Source organism: Vombatus ursinus, unplaced genomic scaffold, assembly GCF_900497805.2.
Source record: "Vombatus ursinus unplaced genomic scaffold, bare-nosed wombat genome assembly UNPS02014789.1, whole genome shotgun sequence".
NCBI lineage: Eukaryota > Metazoa > Chordata > Mammalia > Diprotodontia > Vombatidae > Vombatus > Vombatus ursinus.
Window position 1 is genome coordinate 26527036 of NW_020954567.1, and position 16319 is coordinate 26543354.

Below are 16319 nucleotides of genomic sequence, written 5' to 3' on the forward strand. Positions count from 1 at the left end.
CCCAAGCCTACACCCGAGGACCCTAAGCCCACACCCAAAGACCCCAAGCCTACACCCGAGGACCCTAAGCCCACACCAAAAGACCCCAAGCCTACACCCGAGGACCCTAAGCCCACACCCAAAGACCCCAAACCTACACCTGAGGACCCTGAGCCTACACCTGAGGATCCTGCTCCCTTTCCCAAAGACACAACTTCTGTACCTACTACACCTGAAGTGACTACAATTGCTAAGGGTAAAGTAACTGAAAAAGATACACCTACTGCTCCCAAAATCACAGCTGTTCCACCTAAGGTGACAAGTACAACCACTGAAGTGACAACAAGAACAGTCAGTTCACCAAAAGTGACAACTAAAGTGACAACTACTACAGCTAAAGCAACAACTACTGCCACCAAAGTGACAACTACTACTGCTAAAGAAACAACTACCAAAGCTGAAGAAACAGCAACTGTATCAGATGAGAAAACTCCTCCTAAAGTGACAACTCCTACACCTAAAAAGCCAACTCCTAAAATGACAACCACCACAACCAAAGAGACAACTGCTATACCGGATGAGACTACTACTCCCCCTAAAGTCACTCCTAAGCCTAAAACGACAACTCCTGTCCCTAAAGTGACAACCACCACAACCAAAGAGACAACAACCACAACCAAAGAGACAACTGCTGTACCGGATGAGACTACTACTCCCCCTAAAGTCACCCCTAAGCCTAAAACGACTACTCCTGTCCCTAAAGTGACAACCACCACAACCAAAGAGACAACTACCACAACCAAAGCAACAACTGCTGTACCGGATGAGACTACTACTGCCCCCAAAGTCACCCCTAAACCTAAAAAAACTCCTGTCCCTAAAGTGACAACACTGAAACCAGTGAAGACAACAAAAAAGACACCCACAAAAGCCAAGGAAACAACCATGGTAACAAAAGACAGAACTACTCCTTTGGTTCCAACTCCTGACCCTAAAGTGACCAACAAGAAGACTGCATCTGCACCTAAGAAACCAGTAACTACACCTAAAATCACAACTACAAGTGAAGAGACATCAACAATGACTGAAGTGAACTCTACGCCACTGGCTGAGGCTATCCTTCAAACCATTCCTGGACCCAACAGAAGGCCAAACTCAGAAATAACAACCTCTCTTACTATAACAGAAGTCACTCCAAAGAATGAAAATGTAAATGTTTTTGAGCAGCAGAAGCCTTACCTGAATTCTAGGCCTCCTGTGTTTATTCCAATAGGTATCCCGGGTTCTAGCATCTATGGGGGAAGACCCAGTCAAGGCATTGTTAACTTGCCAATGCTTTCAGGTAATTTGAACAGTCTGATATTCTTCTATTTTCTGTATGTAATGATGACATGTCTACAAAATTACATTATCTGAATTGATTAGTGTTCAACATCAGGAAAATATACATTGCATCAGACTAGCCATGATAAGGATCAAAGGAAAAATGATAAGGTAGAACATCTGGAATTGGTTTATCTTGTTATCTTTGATAGATTTTGATTTGTCCAGGCTACTTCTAGAGGTCATCACCTGAAACTGGGAGATGGTGATTTTTATGTTATTCTTTAAAAGAATTAGGAAACTGGTAATGATATTTTGGTACTTTGTTGTTTTTTTTTTATATGAAACATTTGAGAGCAAATTATTGCCAATCCACTAAGAGTTTAATACATCTTGTCCACCTTAAAAATGGTAAAACAAGAAGCAAACACAAAAAGTGAGCTCACTAAAACTCCAAAAAAATACTTCAAAAAGTCTGTTACATAGGCATAATGACAGTTCATTAGTCAGTTTTTTCAGTAGTCTTGAGTTGAAGAACGCCGGTTTTTTTTACCAGCCACTCCTGTCATGTTTCTGGTATCTTGAAGCTGTCCACATTTGACATGTTTCTCTAGGTCAGCAGGAATCATCAGTCTTTTGAAACCAAGGCACTGAATGGTACGTTGACCATTCAGAGAGCCACGAAAGCTCATTACGAATAACTAACTCTTTAACAGCCCTACATTTCTTATACTGTCAAAAAAGTTGGTTGAACTTTAGTCTGCAGACTCCTTTAAACATTTCATCTTTTCAATGATATATTTTAAGAAATCTTCAACCCTACCACAAAAGGTGAAATGAAAACTTCAATACTTAATACTTCAGTAGTATTTAGTGGTAATACGTTAGTAGATCTGTGAACTATTTGATAAGGGTACTCCAGCCAACAGGTAGACCTTGAAACCTGCCCACGCCTTCTTATCTCATGCAGCATTTCTCCTTGTCCTCCAGTAAATGCTTCACAAGAAGCCCACCCACCATTCTTTGAGCCTTCTGAAAGAGGTCTTTAGATATTATATTGATTATATATTATATATTATATATATATCATATCATATTATATTGATTATATTTTATTGATACTACTGAGCACACAGCCTTTCTTTTTTCTGTACTTTCATCTCCCCTTGACTCCCCCTCCTCTTAGCCGCTTTCTCATTCGAGTACTGAGAAGAAAATACAAATGAATCCTGACATTCCTGGTAAAGATATCTGAATCAATTGCTTATTATTCTAATCAGTATTCTCTATGATTTTTTCCTTCCAGAACAATATTTCTGAGCCACCTCTCCCTAATGTGTGCTATCTTCTTCTATTAGAAAGTAAGATCCTTGAGGGCAGACTGTTTTGCTCTCTTGTATTTTTATCACTAGCATTTACCATGGTGCCTGGTACACAGTAGAATATGAACTGGACTGATGATTTCATTGGTATAGGGAACTAACTCCTGGTGAGGAAACTCTACCTATAAAGGTTGGCATTTTTGTTGCAGCTTATAGCTCTAGAGAGTTGACTAGAATTAAGAGAGATTAAGTGAGTTGCCCAGGGTTACATAGCCACTATGAGTCAGAATTCTTCCTGTCCAATTTCCATCTATTATGTCATGCTGCCTTTAGTAAGTCCTTAATCAATGCTTTTTTCATTCATTTTCATTCATTCATTCATTTCATTTTCCTTAGCTCTTTTATAGTCATAATTTTTTGATAATCTCTTTTATGCCACTTCTTGTATATACTTCTTTACTAGTAAAGTGTTTAGTCTACTAACATGCACTACATAGCTCTCTATTGCCTTGGAATAACCTATAATTATGATTCTTTGGAGATAGAGGTATTTATTCCATGAGTCATAATGGAAACCTATTGGATTTAAAAAATGGTTTTTTTTGTTTCAAAGAAAATCTTGGGGTCATTTAAAGCAGTGCGAAATTTCCCAAATGCAAGTTAGACTGCTATTTTTACTCCTTTTCAGTTCTGGGCCTAATTTATTGCCCATCTGAACTGAACAACAACAAAACAATTGCAGAACTGAACAACAACAAAAAACAAAGATTTTCCACATTGGGTTAAAGTATCCTCATAGAATCACAAAGTTTTAGGTTTGGATTCAGAAATCAGCTAAAGGTCCAAGATGCTCATTCCATAGGAGGAAACTGAAGCCAACTGGTTATTTGTCCAAGGCCACATAACTAGGGAGTATCAGTCAGGCCTAGAACCTAGGGCTCCCGACTATATTTAGATTCCATGAAAAAGAGCTTTAAACTCACTTGGTTGGTCTAAGTTTAACTTTAGTGGAATACTTTCTAAACAGAATAGAATTATGAAATATATGATCATCATCTTTGAAATCCAATTCTATCCCTTCTGTTTCGAATTATGTTATCTAAAAGCAGAAATTATGATGAAAAAAAAGCCACTGAATGTTGTAGAATCTAGAGGAAGGAATGAAAAAAAAATTACTTTTTGTTATGTTTTACATTCTCCTTCTTTTCTCCACCTTGTTCTCCCACTAACGTATACTTTATACTGATTATTTCAGATGAGACTAACTTATGCAATGGCAAGCCAGTAGATGGACTGACTACTTTGCGCAATGGGACACTGGTCGCATTTCGAGGTAAGCTGAACATAAAAAATACTCTTTCCTCACTGTTTGACTTTGTGGCTTTTATGAGAATACCACAGCTGTGAAATATTGTCCTGGCGGCGGGGCATCATTGGATCTACTCATTGGAAAAGACTCATATAATGCTTCCAGACACTGAGACTTTCAGATACTGTCTTTGTAAAATATGCTGTATCAAATATGTGGTTGCCTACCCGGAGCCTGAAGTGAAATAAATGCATTCAGAGATGCATTCAAAATACTTGGGCAGGTAGGATATTTCTCCTCTGCTCATGAGGTTGTGTCACTTTCATTTCATGCTGATTAGAATGACTTCAAAATTTCTATTTCCTGCCTTTCTTTTGGAAAAATGTCACTAAAGCTTGATGCATAGATGTAGGTATATCAAAAAGGCAGGAAGGGAAGTGGATGAGTTGTTCAAGGTCACAGCTAGATGGTTGCAACATAAATTTCAGTTCTATCATAATCCTTATTCCATATATTTGCACCTCAGTGCTTGCTTCACAGATTCATTAGTTTTTCTGCTCTAGGTATCCTCTCTTCCTATACAGGCTGCAACCCAATACACCTTACTAGATAATCTTCGTGAATTGATGTGACTAAAAATGCCATCATCTTGTGTCCAACCTTCTGGGCTTAGGCCTCTTTGAAAAAAACTAGTTGGTCCTTGGACAACTGATGTAGTCTGTTGCCAGGATGGTACTCAAAGCCTTGCCACCTTAGTAGAACCTACTAGGGCTTGACCTCTGCTGGCATTGCTTTCAAGGACCCAGCGCCATTGTTATCACATCAAGATAAAGGTGTTGGAGTTGGACTTTAATGGATAATAGCCATATTTACCTTGTAAGCATCAGATTATTTTCAATCTGGAGACCTAAATTATCAATCCTTTTCTGAAAACCCCTCAAACTTATCTCTTGAGAAATTTTAATAGCTGTACTAGTGTAATTTTGAAAATGTTAAGATTTTCATGTTGGACAAGAATTCCTAATAGTGCTAATACTTTTTATCCATATATTGATTTCTATTTTTCTAAAATGTTTTCATGCATACAAGGATGGTTGCCTTGAAGAAGTTTCAATTGTAAACTGGCTTTTGGGATAAAATTAAGTGACTATGTTTACTCTTTTCTTACATGTTTAGGTCATTATTTCTGGTTGTTGAATCCATCCACTCCCCCATCACCAGCTCGAAGAATTACTGAGGTTTGGGGTATCCCTTCTCCCATTGACACTGTCTTTACTAGATGTAACTGTGAAGGAAAAACTTTCTTTTTTAAGGTGAGTAAAATAATTTACCAAAAGAAAAATGGCAGCAGTAATTTTGCTCATTGATGTATTACTGGTCATGAGGGTTCAAAAAGATAGGCTAACATTAAGTATCACAGAACAATCCTACTCTTAAGTTTTTGTTCACCGATATTTAATGATAAGAACAACAAAGTCTAAAGATTACCCAGTTAATGAACTGTGTTTCTAGATTCTTTCTCCTTTTATTTATAAAAAGATGAGCTGTATCTGTAGGCATAAAATTAGATTTAATCTTAGTAGACACATATTTAATGGTTCATCAGTATCCAGAAATGGGGAACTTGTGGCCTTGAGGCCATATGTGGCCTTCTAGGTCCTTGGATGCTAGGTCCTTTGAGTTCAAGTTTTACAGAACAAATCCTTTTATTAAGGGGATTTGTTCTGTGAAGTTTGGATTCAGTCAAAGGGCCGCACTTGAGGACCTAGCGGGACACATGTGACCTTGAGGCCGCAGGTTCCCCACCCCTGTTCCTCCACCAATAACTGAAAACCATCTAAACCTCTACACATGCTTTCATGAGTTTCTCTAGCCAAAAATAAACAACACAAAAATATACATGTAGCTGTAAAATTTTTGGTAATGGGCCTCTTTAAACACAGTGAGGCTGTTCCTCAAATGGCATATATTCACTGGACCCATACTGGGCCATTTCTAGCTTGGTAGGACCCGTTGAATTTGTGCTCTGCCCTCCACATTGTAACTCCTATGTCCTAAAATATTCCAGTAATACTTAGTATTTCTCTCCCCCTCCACACCTCTACCCCTTTCATCTACTCTTCATTCCTGTCAAGTTGGTCTAACTATTCCCCATACATGTCAGTCTATTTCTTCCTTTGGTCCCTTTGCACAGATGCATCAGGTCCAGAATGCACACCCTTAACTCCATTTTATAGAATCCCTAACCACTCAGATGCTACTTCCTAAAGGAGGCTTTTTCTGACACAAACTTCTCCCTACTACTAGGTACAAGAAGACTTTCTCTTATTTGTTCATGTATACATTGTATTATTAATAGAATGCAATCTCCCTGAAGGCAGAAACTATTTAGTTTTGTCTATTTCTCAACACGTAGCAACACACAGACACTCTATGGTTATTTAATGTATTGAAATTGTTGATTGCATCATATTTTGGAAAGGGCACTGGATTTACATTTCATTACCTAGCTCCTTATTTTAATACCTGTTTGACTTTGGACAAGTCACTTAATCCAGTTTCTTTATCTGTAAAATGAGGAGCTGGACTGGTTGACCTCTAGGTCCTTCCAGCATACGTCTATGAATCTGTGATCCTAAATGAATTTGAATTACCTCTGTACCATGATGAAGCAGTAGTAGGAGATAACTTACAAAAAATAGCTTCCACTAAGATAAAGGTTTTACCTTAGGCATTTAATTAAGAAAGTATTTATTAAATTCCCTTCTCCCTGCTCCCTGCCCCCTACCCCCTAATCTACTAATATTTTGTTATCATGTATTAGGATTCTCAGTACTGGAGATTCACCAATGATGTAAAAGATCCAGGTTATCCTAAACCAATTGTTAAAGGATTTGGAGGTCTAAATGGGAAAATAGTGGCAGCTCTATCAATAGCAAAATACAAGAACAGGCCGGAATCTGTGTATTTTTTCAAGAAAGGTACGTAGAGTTTAAATTATCCGCAGAATTATGACACTTAAGATTTCTACAAAAATCAACATAATGGACAGTGAAGCTTTGGTTGCCAGGGAAACATACATCTACTTAACTTCTGTATTTATTACTAGGTTTACTGATACCAAAGCTATAGCTGCCTTGTAGATAAGGGAGTACTAGCCTGGGAGTCAAAGGACTGGGTTCTAGTGCCCACTAGATTTGCTGCTCTACCATTAATTTGCTGCCTGATCTTTGTAAAGTTACATATAATTTTTAGGCTTCAATTTTCCTGATTCATAAAACAAAGGGGCTATAAATATGTTGAACTACAAGTTCCTCTCTCTGCTAATTATTTTAATAACTTTTATGATTTTAATGTAATGCCTCTTGGAATAATTTTTTTGGGGTGCTTAAAACATAAGAGACACGAATAACCAGTTAAACTGTGAAAGCTACTTTTTTATCTTTTCCTAAATGAACAACTTTCACAACATAATCTATTTCCATATTAGGTGGCACCATTCAACAGTATACTTATCAACAGGAACCAACTAAAAAGTGTTCTAGAAGAAGATCCACTATAAACTATTCAGTTTATGGAGAACCCACCCAAATCAGGAGGCGTCGCTATGAGCGGGCTATCATTTCCTCCCAAACACATACCATTAGAATAAGCTATTCACCCGTCAGAGTTACTTATCAAAAAGGTAAACCACACATTTTGTTACATATGTTGTGTTAGGAATGAAAGTTTAAATGATTGTTGTTTGGCTTCATATAGTAAGGCTATGCATAAACACCTAAGCAGTCTGAATTGGGGGATCTGGAATTCAAGATTATGCCACGACTTACGTTATTTGGTACAAAACCTTTATTCCCAGAAATTACACAAAGGTCAGTGTTATGCTGTCCCTACTTCACTTCTCTGCCTGGGAAAGGGGTCATTTACTCAGGTTGGCTTGATTTAAGTTTATGGTCTACTTACTCAAATATCTTTTGTGATATAAAAAATGTATCTCACACACACAGGTTTCCTGCATAATGAAGTTAAAGTGAATACAGCTTGGAGAGGCCTTCCAAACATGGTTACCTCAGCTATAGCACTGCCTAACATTAGAAAACCTGATGGTTATGATTACTATGCCTTTTCTAAAGGTAAGTGATTAAGATAAATCTTAATGGCTACATGAGCTGACTATTCAACCACGAATAACTCAAAGACAGACAATTGTAAACTGGTGACTAGAGAGATAAGATCTAAACATCCTTGCTACAACCATTTAAATTCAATTTAGGTATAGAAAATTGTATCCTATCATCTCGGAGATTAGAACTCTGTAAAGTTAAATAAGAGTAATCTGAGTAAAATTTTGTAGATTCAGCCTGACATCTGTAAAGCTTTACTGCAAATTTCAGTATATAGAGTATACTGATTTAAGTTTGCTAAATTCATTTAATTTGCCTAAGGATTTTCCTCCAGTTCATCATTATTTTACAGATTAGTGCGGATACTTTTTTGAAGGGTGGGTAGAATAGTTTGACATATGACATGTAAATGAATTAAAAAAGGATTTCATTTGCTGGTTTAAAGTAAGAAAATTTGGGTTCAAATCCCAGCTCTTTCACTTACTATCTGAAGGACATTGGGAAAGTCATTTAACCTATCTGGGCCTCAGTTTCCCATTTATTTATTTTTAGGCAATTGGGATTAAGTGACTTGCCCAGGATCACACAGCTAGTAAGCGTCAAGTGTTTGGTCTGAGGCCGGATTTGAACTCAGGTCCTCCTGACTTCAGGGCCAGTGCTCTATCCACTGTGCCACCTAGCTGCCCCCTCAGTTTCCTATTTATAAAATGACAGGGTTGGACCACATGACCATAGGTCTATATGACTCTTATAATTGTGAAAAATGTTCATTTAGAAATTATTAACAGTTGCATATCTGAAATGTAGTAAAAGCTCATATTTCAAACAATTAAGTGTCTTGTTCATCAGAAAATTTGAATAATCAAATGGGAAAAAGGGCTTTAGTGGGATAATAAAAACAAATTATCCCTATTTTATTAAAAACTTTTTCTTTTCATCTAGATCGATATTATAACATTGATGTGCCTAGCAGAACAGCAAACTTAATCATCACCCGTTCTGGACAGACACTATCCAATGCCTGGTATAAATGTCCATAAGTCTGATTTCAAAAGATATGAATAACTTAAAAGAAAATAATATTTTGACACAAAAATGATTTTATTAATAAAGTTGTTGAAATGTGTGCATACCAATTTAAGTACAAAGCACGTTTAACCTCAGCAATCATTACACTAAAACAGTAGCACATTTGACAGTCTTATTCACAACTACAATAATAGTTTACAAAACCTTTAATTTATATTTCCTCTGTTTAATCCTCCTCTGCCTCCCATTGCATGGGTCACACCTGTAGGAGGAAAAAAAAAAGAAGCAAATATAAATATTCCCTTTTAAAAAAAAATCTATCAACAACGGTGTCAGATTTTTTCACTCTATTTTTACGATTGGCTAGAATGCAATCGATTTCCAGTTTTTATTACTGTTACATATTTAAAAGTAAGTTTTACATTTTTATGACACTAAGACTCAGCATACAATTTCTGTGTAGGAAAGTAGGATAAGGGAACTATTAAAAGACTCCTCCATCTTTGTATTAGTTAGGCAGAATCACCTAAAAATACTTTCATTTGTTATATGTAAAGAGGAAAGAAGGGAAGTGATGGTTAAAGATCAGATGCAACATTTTAATTTTTCAAATTTTATTTTAGATGAGGAAAGAACATGATAGAATACTGTGTCATCAGTTAAATGTAATGATGCAATAACCCTCTTTCCCCAAATTAGCCCCTAAAGCACACATATTTGGTAGATGATGTTAATCTGCTCAGGTTTAGGACACTTGCTCTGATTCATATGAACTATTTCTCCCTCCTGCCCCTCCACCCAACCACATTCCTAGTCATGAAAGAATCTTACCTCTTTGTCGGTTAAACTGACGACCCCGGACCCCCGTTCTCAAAGTCTGAGGCTGAAGCCTGACTCGTCTGAAAGGCTTAGGTTGACTACTGCTAGTATCTGAGAAGAGAAGATAGATTAGATGAGTTTGTCACTGAAGCAAAAGCTAAATGCATGAATGGATAAAACTGCAAACAAATGTCCTTTAGATTTAATGTTTTTAAAAACTATTTAATCATGTAATATGTTGACTTTTAAAAAACTAAATAAAAACCTCAGAATGAAAAAAGTGCTTACCTTTTTTCTTTGACTTTTAAATATTATTTGGTTAACTGAACGATATTAATTTCACACAAAAAAACCTTCAAAGGAGTGAACTATTTTATCTATTCTAAACAACTGTTAAGAATTATTACTGTGATTTCTTGAGTCAAAATAATTTATCAAGAAAACCACTACATTTTTGTTTCATTTGTTCTTTCTTTAAAATATCTTGATCTTAAATGACTAGTTCCTTTCTCTTAAAGTGAATGTCTCATGAAGGGGAAAGGGCTCAGATTTCCTAATTATTTCAATAAATATTTAAAAACTATTTCTATGAACTTTACATGCTACATATAGATAGTCACAAATGCTTTGAAGTTTGCTTCACATTTATATTTCTTAGGGAAAAAACCTCTTGGGGGGGAGGGGAGGGGAGAACATCAAAATAGTCTGTACATATTCCTAAACTTTGGCAATGGAAGAAAGCATTGGTGGTAACAGAAAATTTCAGAAAGACTACAAATAATACAAGTTAGGCAACAGTGGACAGGAGGAAATACGCTTTAAATTTGAGTGCTACTAAGAAGTGCCCTGAATTTCCAGAAGAAATTCAGGAAAAAGAAAAGAAGCTACTTTTCAAGGCTGTGTGTGTGTGTGTGTGTGTGCACGCACGTGCATGCACATGCATGTATATGAGAAAGTGCTGCTGTTGGGGAGTTGAGAGACATGAATTTAAGCCCTGCATCTGACACTTAGTAGCAGTGCGACAAGTGGGATGGTCACTTAACTTCTAAATGCCTCAGTTTTCTCATCTGTGAAATGGAAATAATACTTTTCACACTCTTGCTGTGAAGATAAAAATGAGAAAATACATGGAGAGTACTCTGTAAATCTTACAGTGCAATATAAATATCAGCAATTATTATGTTCCTGTAGTATAGTACTATAGAGGCTTTATCCCCTTCTTTTTTGTAATTGGCCTAGAAAATCCTAGAAGGCAATATTACAAAACCTGATGACTTGTTCTTTCCTCTAATGCTGGATCACCTAACAAGGGGTGAGTTTTATGACACCACAAAATGGGGGGTGGGTGGGTTTGGACCAATAAAATAATCCACAGAGCAAAAAAATACTCTGAACAGATCACTGAGGGATCAATATATTAATATATCAATGACTGAAACAAATCTATCTTAAAACTAAGAAATAACTTTGAAGTTTTAGAAGAATACAGCTTATGTTTATATAGAATTCTAGTTACAAAATACCCTATATGTTTCAATAAGCCTTAAAACAAAGTACAAAATGTTATTTTACAGATGTAGACATGGGAACTCAGAGGAATTAAGTCATAAGGTCACAAAATTAATAAGCAGAGGAGCTGAGATGTTATTCAGTATATAAACTTAGTTCTACTTATTTCCAAGCTCTTCTATTGTTCATACCCTTTGGGATCTTCAAGAAACTTCAAAAATTTGAAAAGGCAAATTTTTAAACTAGTTGAATAAATGAATGATTCAGCAACTTATTATTTCTTGATTCATTCATCACTTCTGAAGGTCTGAAGCATGTGCTACTCCTGCCCAATAAACAGAAAACTTTTGCAACAGTGACTTCAAAATGAACTCGATGTTCCTCTACTTAATGGTGTATATCTGTATACATACATCTATATATGTAAGCACATACAAAAATAAGTAAGCCTGTGATAGAAACAGTGTAAGTGCATTAAAGAGATCTTTGATTTGGGTTTGAGTTCTGCCTCAGACACTTACTAATTGTGTAATCATGGGTAAAGTCACTTAATTTCTCAGAACCTCCATTTCCTTGTCTTTAAAATTTGAATACTACTCCTTTCACTGCATCTCACAGGGTTGTAGTGAAGAAAACGCTCTGAAAGACCTAAAGCATGATACAAGTAAACATGTGTTGTTATTATCATTAATTAGAAGAGGCTGTATTAAGTGCAGGTTGGCTGCATCTCTGTTCTAGTCAAAGTGACAGAATGTACCTGCAGAGGAACTGGACGGAGGATCTTGGCTGGTAGAAGGAAGATCAGACTCATCAGATGCCTGAACAGGTTCTTCCTCCTGCTGACTATCAATTTCTAGGCCTGTTTCCGAACTAATTCTAATGGAGGAAAAAAAAAGGGAACTCATCAGAAACTACAAAAGTGCTTCTAGTGGTAAAATGCTAAACCAGTTAACTAAACGCTGATAAAGAGATTATAGCTTGTAAATATTGCATAAAGGCAAAATCTTTCTCAAGCATTCAGAGAGGCCACTTTGCTAGATGATCATTAAGGATCCTTCCATTCTGAATTTTATGATGTATATAATCAGTTCATGTGCAAAATATATTAAATCCTTATGGAAATTCCTCTAGATTTTCTTCCAATAGTAACAAGACAAGGAGTAGCCTGGCACAGTAGATGGAATGCAGCCTTGCATCAGATATAGTTGGACCTATACTGGCTACATGATGAGGGGCAGTTTATCAGCAGGTAGGTCACTTAACCTTTCAGTGCCCCAGGAAACTCTCTAGGCCAATTTGTAAAGCAGTTGCTGATCTGCAGCAGTGAAAGGAGTTTTCCACAAAGATGGTTCAGGACAAACTGCACCCCAATCCCAAACCCCTCCCCAAAGCCCCCTTTTTCCTTTATCTAGTAAGATTTCCTAATCTTTGATTCTATCCTTTATTTTAATATTAAGCTATGTTTTCCTTTTCTCTGAAACCACACAGGCTTCAAAGGGAAGGATTCTGAAAGTCATAAAAAGTTGGTTGTCAGGACCAGTATTTTACAAAGTATTTTAGTGTTATTTCAAGTACTAAAAGACATTCTTAGTTATGAATGACTTGACTATATAGTTTGTGGATTATCCAGATCCCCTGCTTCTTTTTCCTTGGGCTTTTTGGTAATTTGAATGCTCATTTGCACCCCCACAGAGAAATAAAAGGGCTTTAAATACTCAGTAATGAATTAAATTCCTGGTAAATACCTCTTGATGAAGTAACTTTTCTTACTCAAACATGTGATTTTTATATTATCCATGTATTTAAAATTATCCTTTTCCTTCATTACCACAATCAAATAAAGCTGGTTACAACTTAATTTCATGCTATTTTTCAAGCTTAAAACCTATTTAGTTAGTACTAGTAGCACTTCTCTATCACCCAAACTACCAGAAAGCCAGGCTATAGAGCCATTTTGCAGGCAATAAAAATGCTATTTTAAGATTTGCATTTAATGGTTTTTTTCCCCCTCATATACCATACAAAGAAATGTCGATGAGAAATATTTGATCATGCACTGAAATGTGGTTCTGATAAGAAAAAAAATCCCCCAAAACAACAACAAAAAACTGAGTGCATCTAAGGGAAATTTCATGCAATGTGTTTTAGTGCTGACGCCATTAAGGCACCATTGTTAACTAAAGCAACAAACAGGAAGAATATACATGATGAAAACAATTCCTTTTCATAGAGGCAACATTCAACATTCTAGGTAGCTGGGTAGTGATTATTATTACTATTTTTTGGTTTAAATGTGTGTCCATGAGGCCCAATGACTTACTCAAATTTTCAGTCACAGAATCATATATACAGCAATCAGCATTGCTGATGCCTAACTATCACAGAGTAACTGACAAACTCAAGGGAAGCTCATTTTCACAGCTCTATAATAATGTGAATCTGCCAATTCTCATCAAGGTATGAGGGAAAAAAACACTGCATCAAAATTTTACAGCTCAAAGTTACCGTAGAAATCACAAAGCTCACTCCCTTAATTTTACAGATGAAATAAAGGTTAACTTGGTCAAGGCTTCCCACTGAATAACTGGCAGAACTGGGGACTTCAATTGGGACTTTTCAGATTGCCTTCTTGGGACTCTTTCACTACAGTGCCCCTTAGAACTACTAAAGTAAAAAAACCAAGATTACTAGTATGTCCTAAAATAAACCATTCTAAATGATTAAAAAAACAATATGGCTAGTTTAATCATGAAATCAAGCTGTATTTTATAGGTTATTAAAGGTTTTATTTTTTTTATCAATATGTGAATGTTTCAAACAACTAATTAAAACTGATTTGATGACATAAGTTTTTAAATAATGGCATTTCAGAGTCATTAGTTACAGAAATTAAATTGCTCTCTGAATCAGAGGGTAATCACTTGATTTTCAAAAATTTCCCTTCTTGTAAAGGCAAATCTCAACTACTCAAGCTAATAACACAGGGGAATCATTTGGTATTTTGTTGGCACGCAGGAACTAACAACATGAGAAAATGACTAAGAAGCTTGCTTTATGGTAGACAATTCAATTTTGAAATAGCAAATTCTTATTTAAAAATTCAGATAGCGAGGTAGCTGGGTGGTGCAGTGGATAGAGCACTGGCCCTGGAGTCAGGAGGACTCGAGTTCAAATCCGGCCTCAGACACATAATATTTCCTAGCTGTGTGACTCTGGGCAAGTTACTTAACCCCAACTGCCTCACTAAAAAAAAAAAAAAAAAAATTTCAGATAGGATATAAATTTCATCCCACTGTTATTTACCCCACTAGCAATTTCTGATGTTTATAGACACACTTTCCATAAACTAAAACATATTTCATGACCCTAAACTGTTAGTAAGTATTCTGAGTCCTAAAGAAAGCATTATTCATTAAATAAACATATTACCCTTCAGGTTCTGTCTCCACAAATACTTCATCTCCATCATCACCTGTCCCTGTTTCTGTAGTTGTGGATAAACTGCCAGTGGATGTTGTCACCATTGGAACAGATTGAGATGCATGCTCAGAAGAATCAGTAGTAGTACTTTCTGTAAATACAGTCACTAAAAAAGACAGGAAAAACAACTTAGTTTAAATTCCTCGGCACACAATATTTAGTAAGAAATTGAAGGGGTCAGACAACAGTGTTTCCATTTAAGAAATTTTTTTTATTAATTTATTTTGATTTATCAACAATCACTTCCATAAGCTTTTGAGTTCAAAATTTTTCTCGCCCTCCCTCTCCTTCTCCCTCCCCAAGATGGTGCAAAATCTGATATAGGCTTTACATATACATTCCTATTAAACATATTTTCACATTAGTCATGTTGTAAGGAAGAATCAGAACCAATAAGAGAAACCACAAGAAAGAGGAAACAAAACACAACAGAAGAAAAAAAATAGCAAATGGTATGCTTTGATCTGCATTGAAACTCCATAGTTCTCTCTTTGGATGTGGATAGCATTTTCCATCATGAGACTTTTGGAGATGTCTTAGATCTTTGCATTGCTGAGAAGGGCTAAGTCAATCAAAGCAAGTCATTGCACAATGTGGCTGTTACTGTGTACAATGTTCTCCTAGTTCTGCTCACTTCACTCAGCATCAGTCCATACAGGTAGGTCTTTCCAGGTTTTTCTGAAGTCCGCCTGCTCATCTTTTCTTATAGCACAATAGTATTCCATCACATTCATATACCACAACTTGTTCAGCCATTCCCCAACTGACGGGCATCCCCTCATTTTCTAATTCTTTGCCACCACAAAAAGAGCTGCTATAAATATTTTTGTACATGTGGGTCCTTTTCCCATTTTTATGATCTCTTTGGTATACAGCCCTAGAAGTGGTATTGCTGGGTATGCACATTTTGATAGCCCTTTGGGCGTAGTTGCAAATTGTTCTCCAAAATGGTTGGATCATTTCACAACTCCACCAACAATGCATTAGTGTTCCAATTTTCTCACATTTTCCCCAACATTTATCATTTACCTGTTTTGTCATGTTGGCCAATCTGATAGGTGTGATGTGGTACCTCAGAGTTGTTTTGATTTGCATTTCGCTAATCAATTGTGATTTAGAGCATTTTTTCATATGACTACAGATGACTTTAATTTCTTCATCTGAGAACTGCCTGTTTATATCCTTTGACCATTTATCACTTGGGTTTGACTTAGTTCTCTATATATTTTAGAATTGAGGCCCTTATCAGAGACACTGGTTGTAAAAATTCTTTCCCAGTTTTCTGCTTCCCTCCTAATCTTGGTTGCACTGGCCTTGTTTGTACAAAAACTTTTCAATTTAATGTAATCAAAATTATCCATTTTGCATTTCATAATGTTCTCTATCTCAGAGTTTCCATTTTTGCAACAGATTTGTGGCATACAG

General features: G+C 36.2%; 2 protein-coding genes across 5 annotated transcripts in view; one reads left to right on the forward strand and one right to left on the reverse strand.

Annotated features, from left to right (window-relative positions):
* PRG4 (proteoglycan 4) overlaps positions 1-9123 on the forward strand; it is a 22829-nt gene extending 13706 nt beyond the window's left edge. For all 3 annotated transcript variants that reach the window (XM_027868318.1, XM_027868317.1, XM_027868316.1), the window contains 7 exons: positions 19-1321; positions 3880-3957; positions 5110-5246; positions 6758-6914; positions 7424-7618; positions 7941-8066; positions 9000-9123. In XM_027868318.1, the coding sequence (XP_027724119.1) occupies positions 19-1321; positions 3880-3957; positions 5110-5246; positions 6758-6914; positions 7424-7618; positions 7941-8066; positions 9000-9097 (2094 nt within the window). In that variant the 3' untranslated portion in view covers positions 9098-9123. The remainder of the gene's footprint in view (positions 1-18; positions 1322-3879; positions 3958-5109; positions 5247-6757; positions 6915-7423; positions 7619-7940; positions 8067-8999) is intronic.
* A 16-nt stretch (positions 9124-9139) lies between these two features.
* TPR (translocated promoter region, nuclear basket protein) overlaps positions 9140-16319 on the reverse strand; it is a 67322-nt gene continuing 60142 nt past the window's right edge. For both annotated transcript variants that reach the window (XM_027868314.1, XM_027868313.1), the window contains exons 48-51: positions 14844-15000; positions 12172-12290; positions 9918-10016; positions 9140-9348 (exon numbers count right to left, since the gene is read on the reverse strand). In XM_027868314.1, coding sequence (XP_027724115.1) covers positions 9293-9348; positions 9918-10016; positions 12172-12290; positions 14844-15000 — 431 coding nt within the window. In that variant the 3' untranslated portion in view covers positions 9140-9292. The remainder of the gene's footprint in view (positions 9349-9917; positions 10017-12171; positions 12291-14843; positions 15001-16319) is intronic.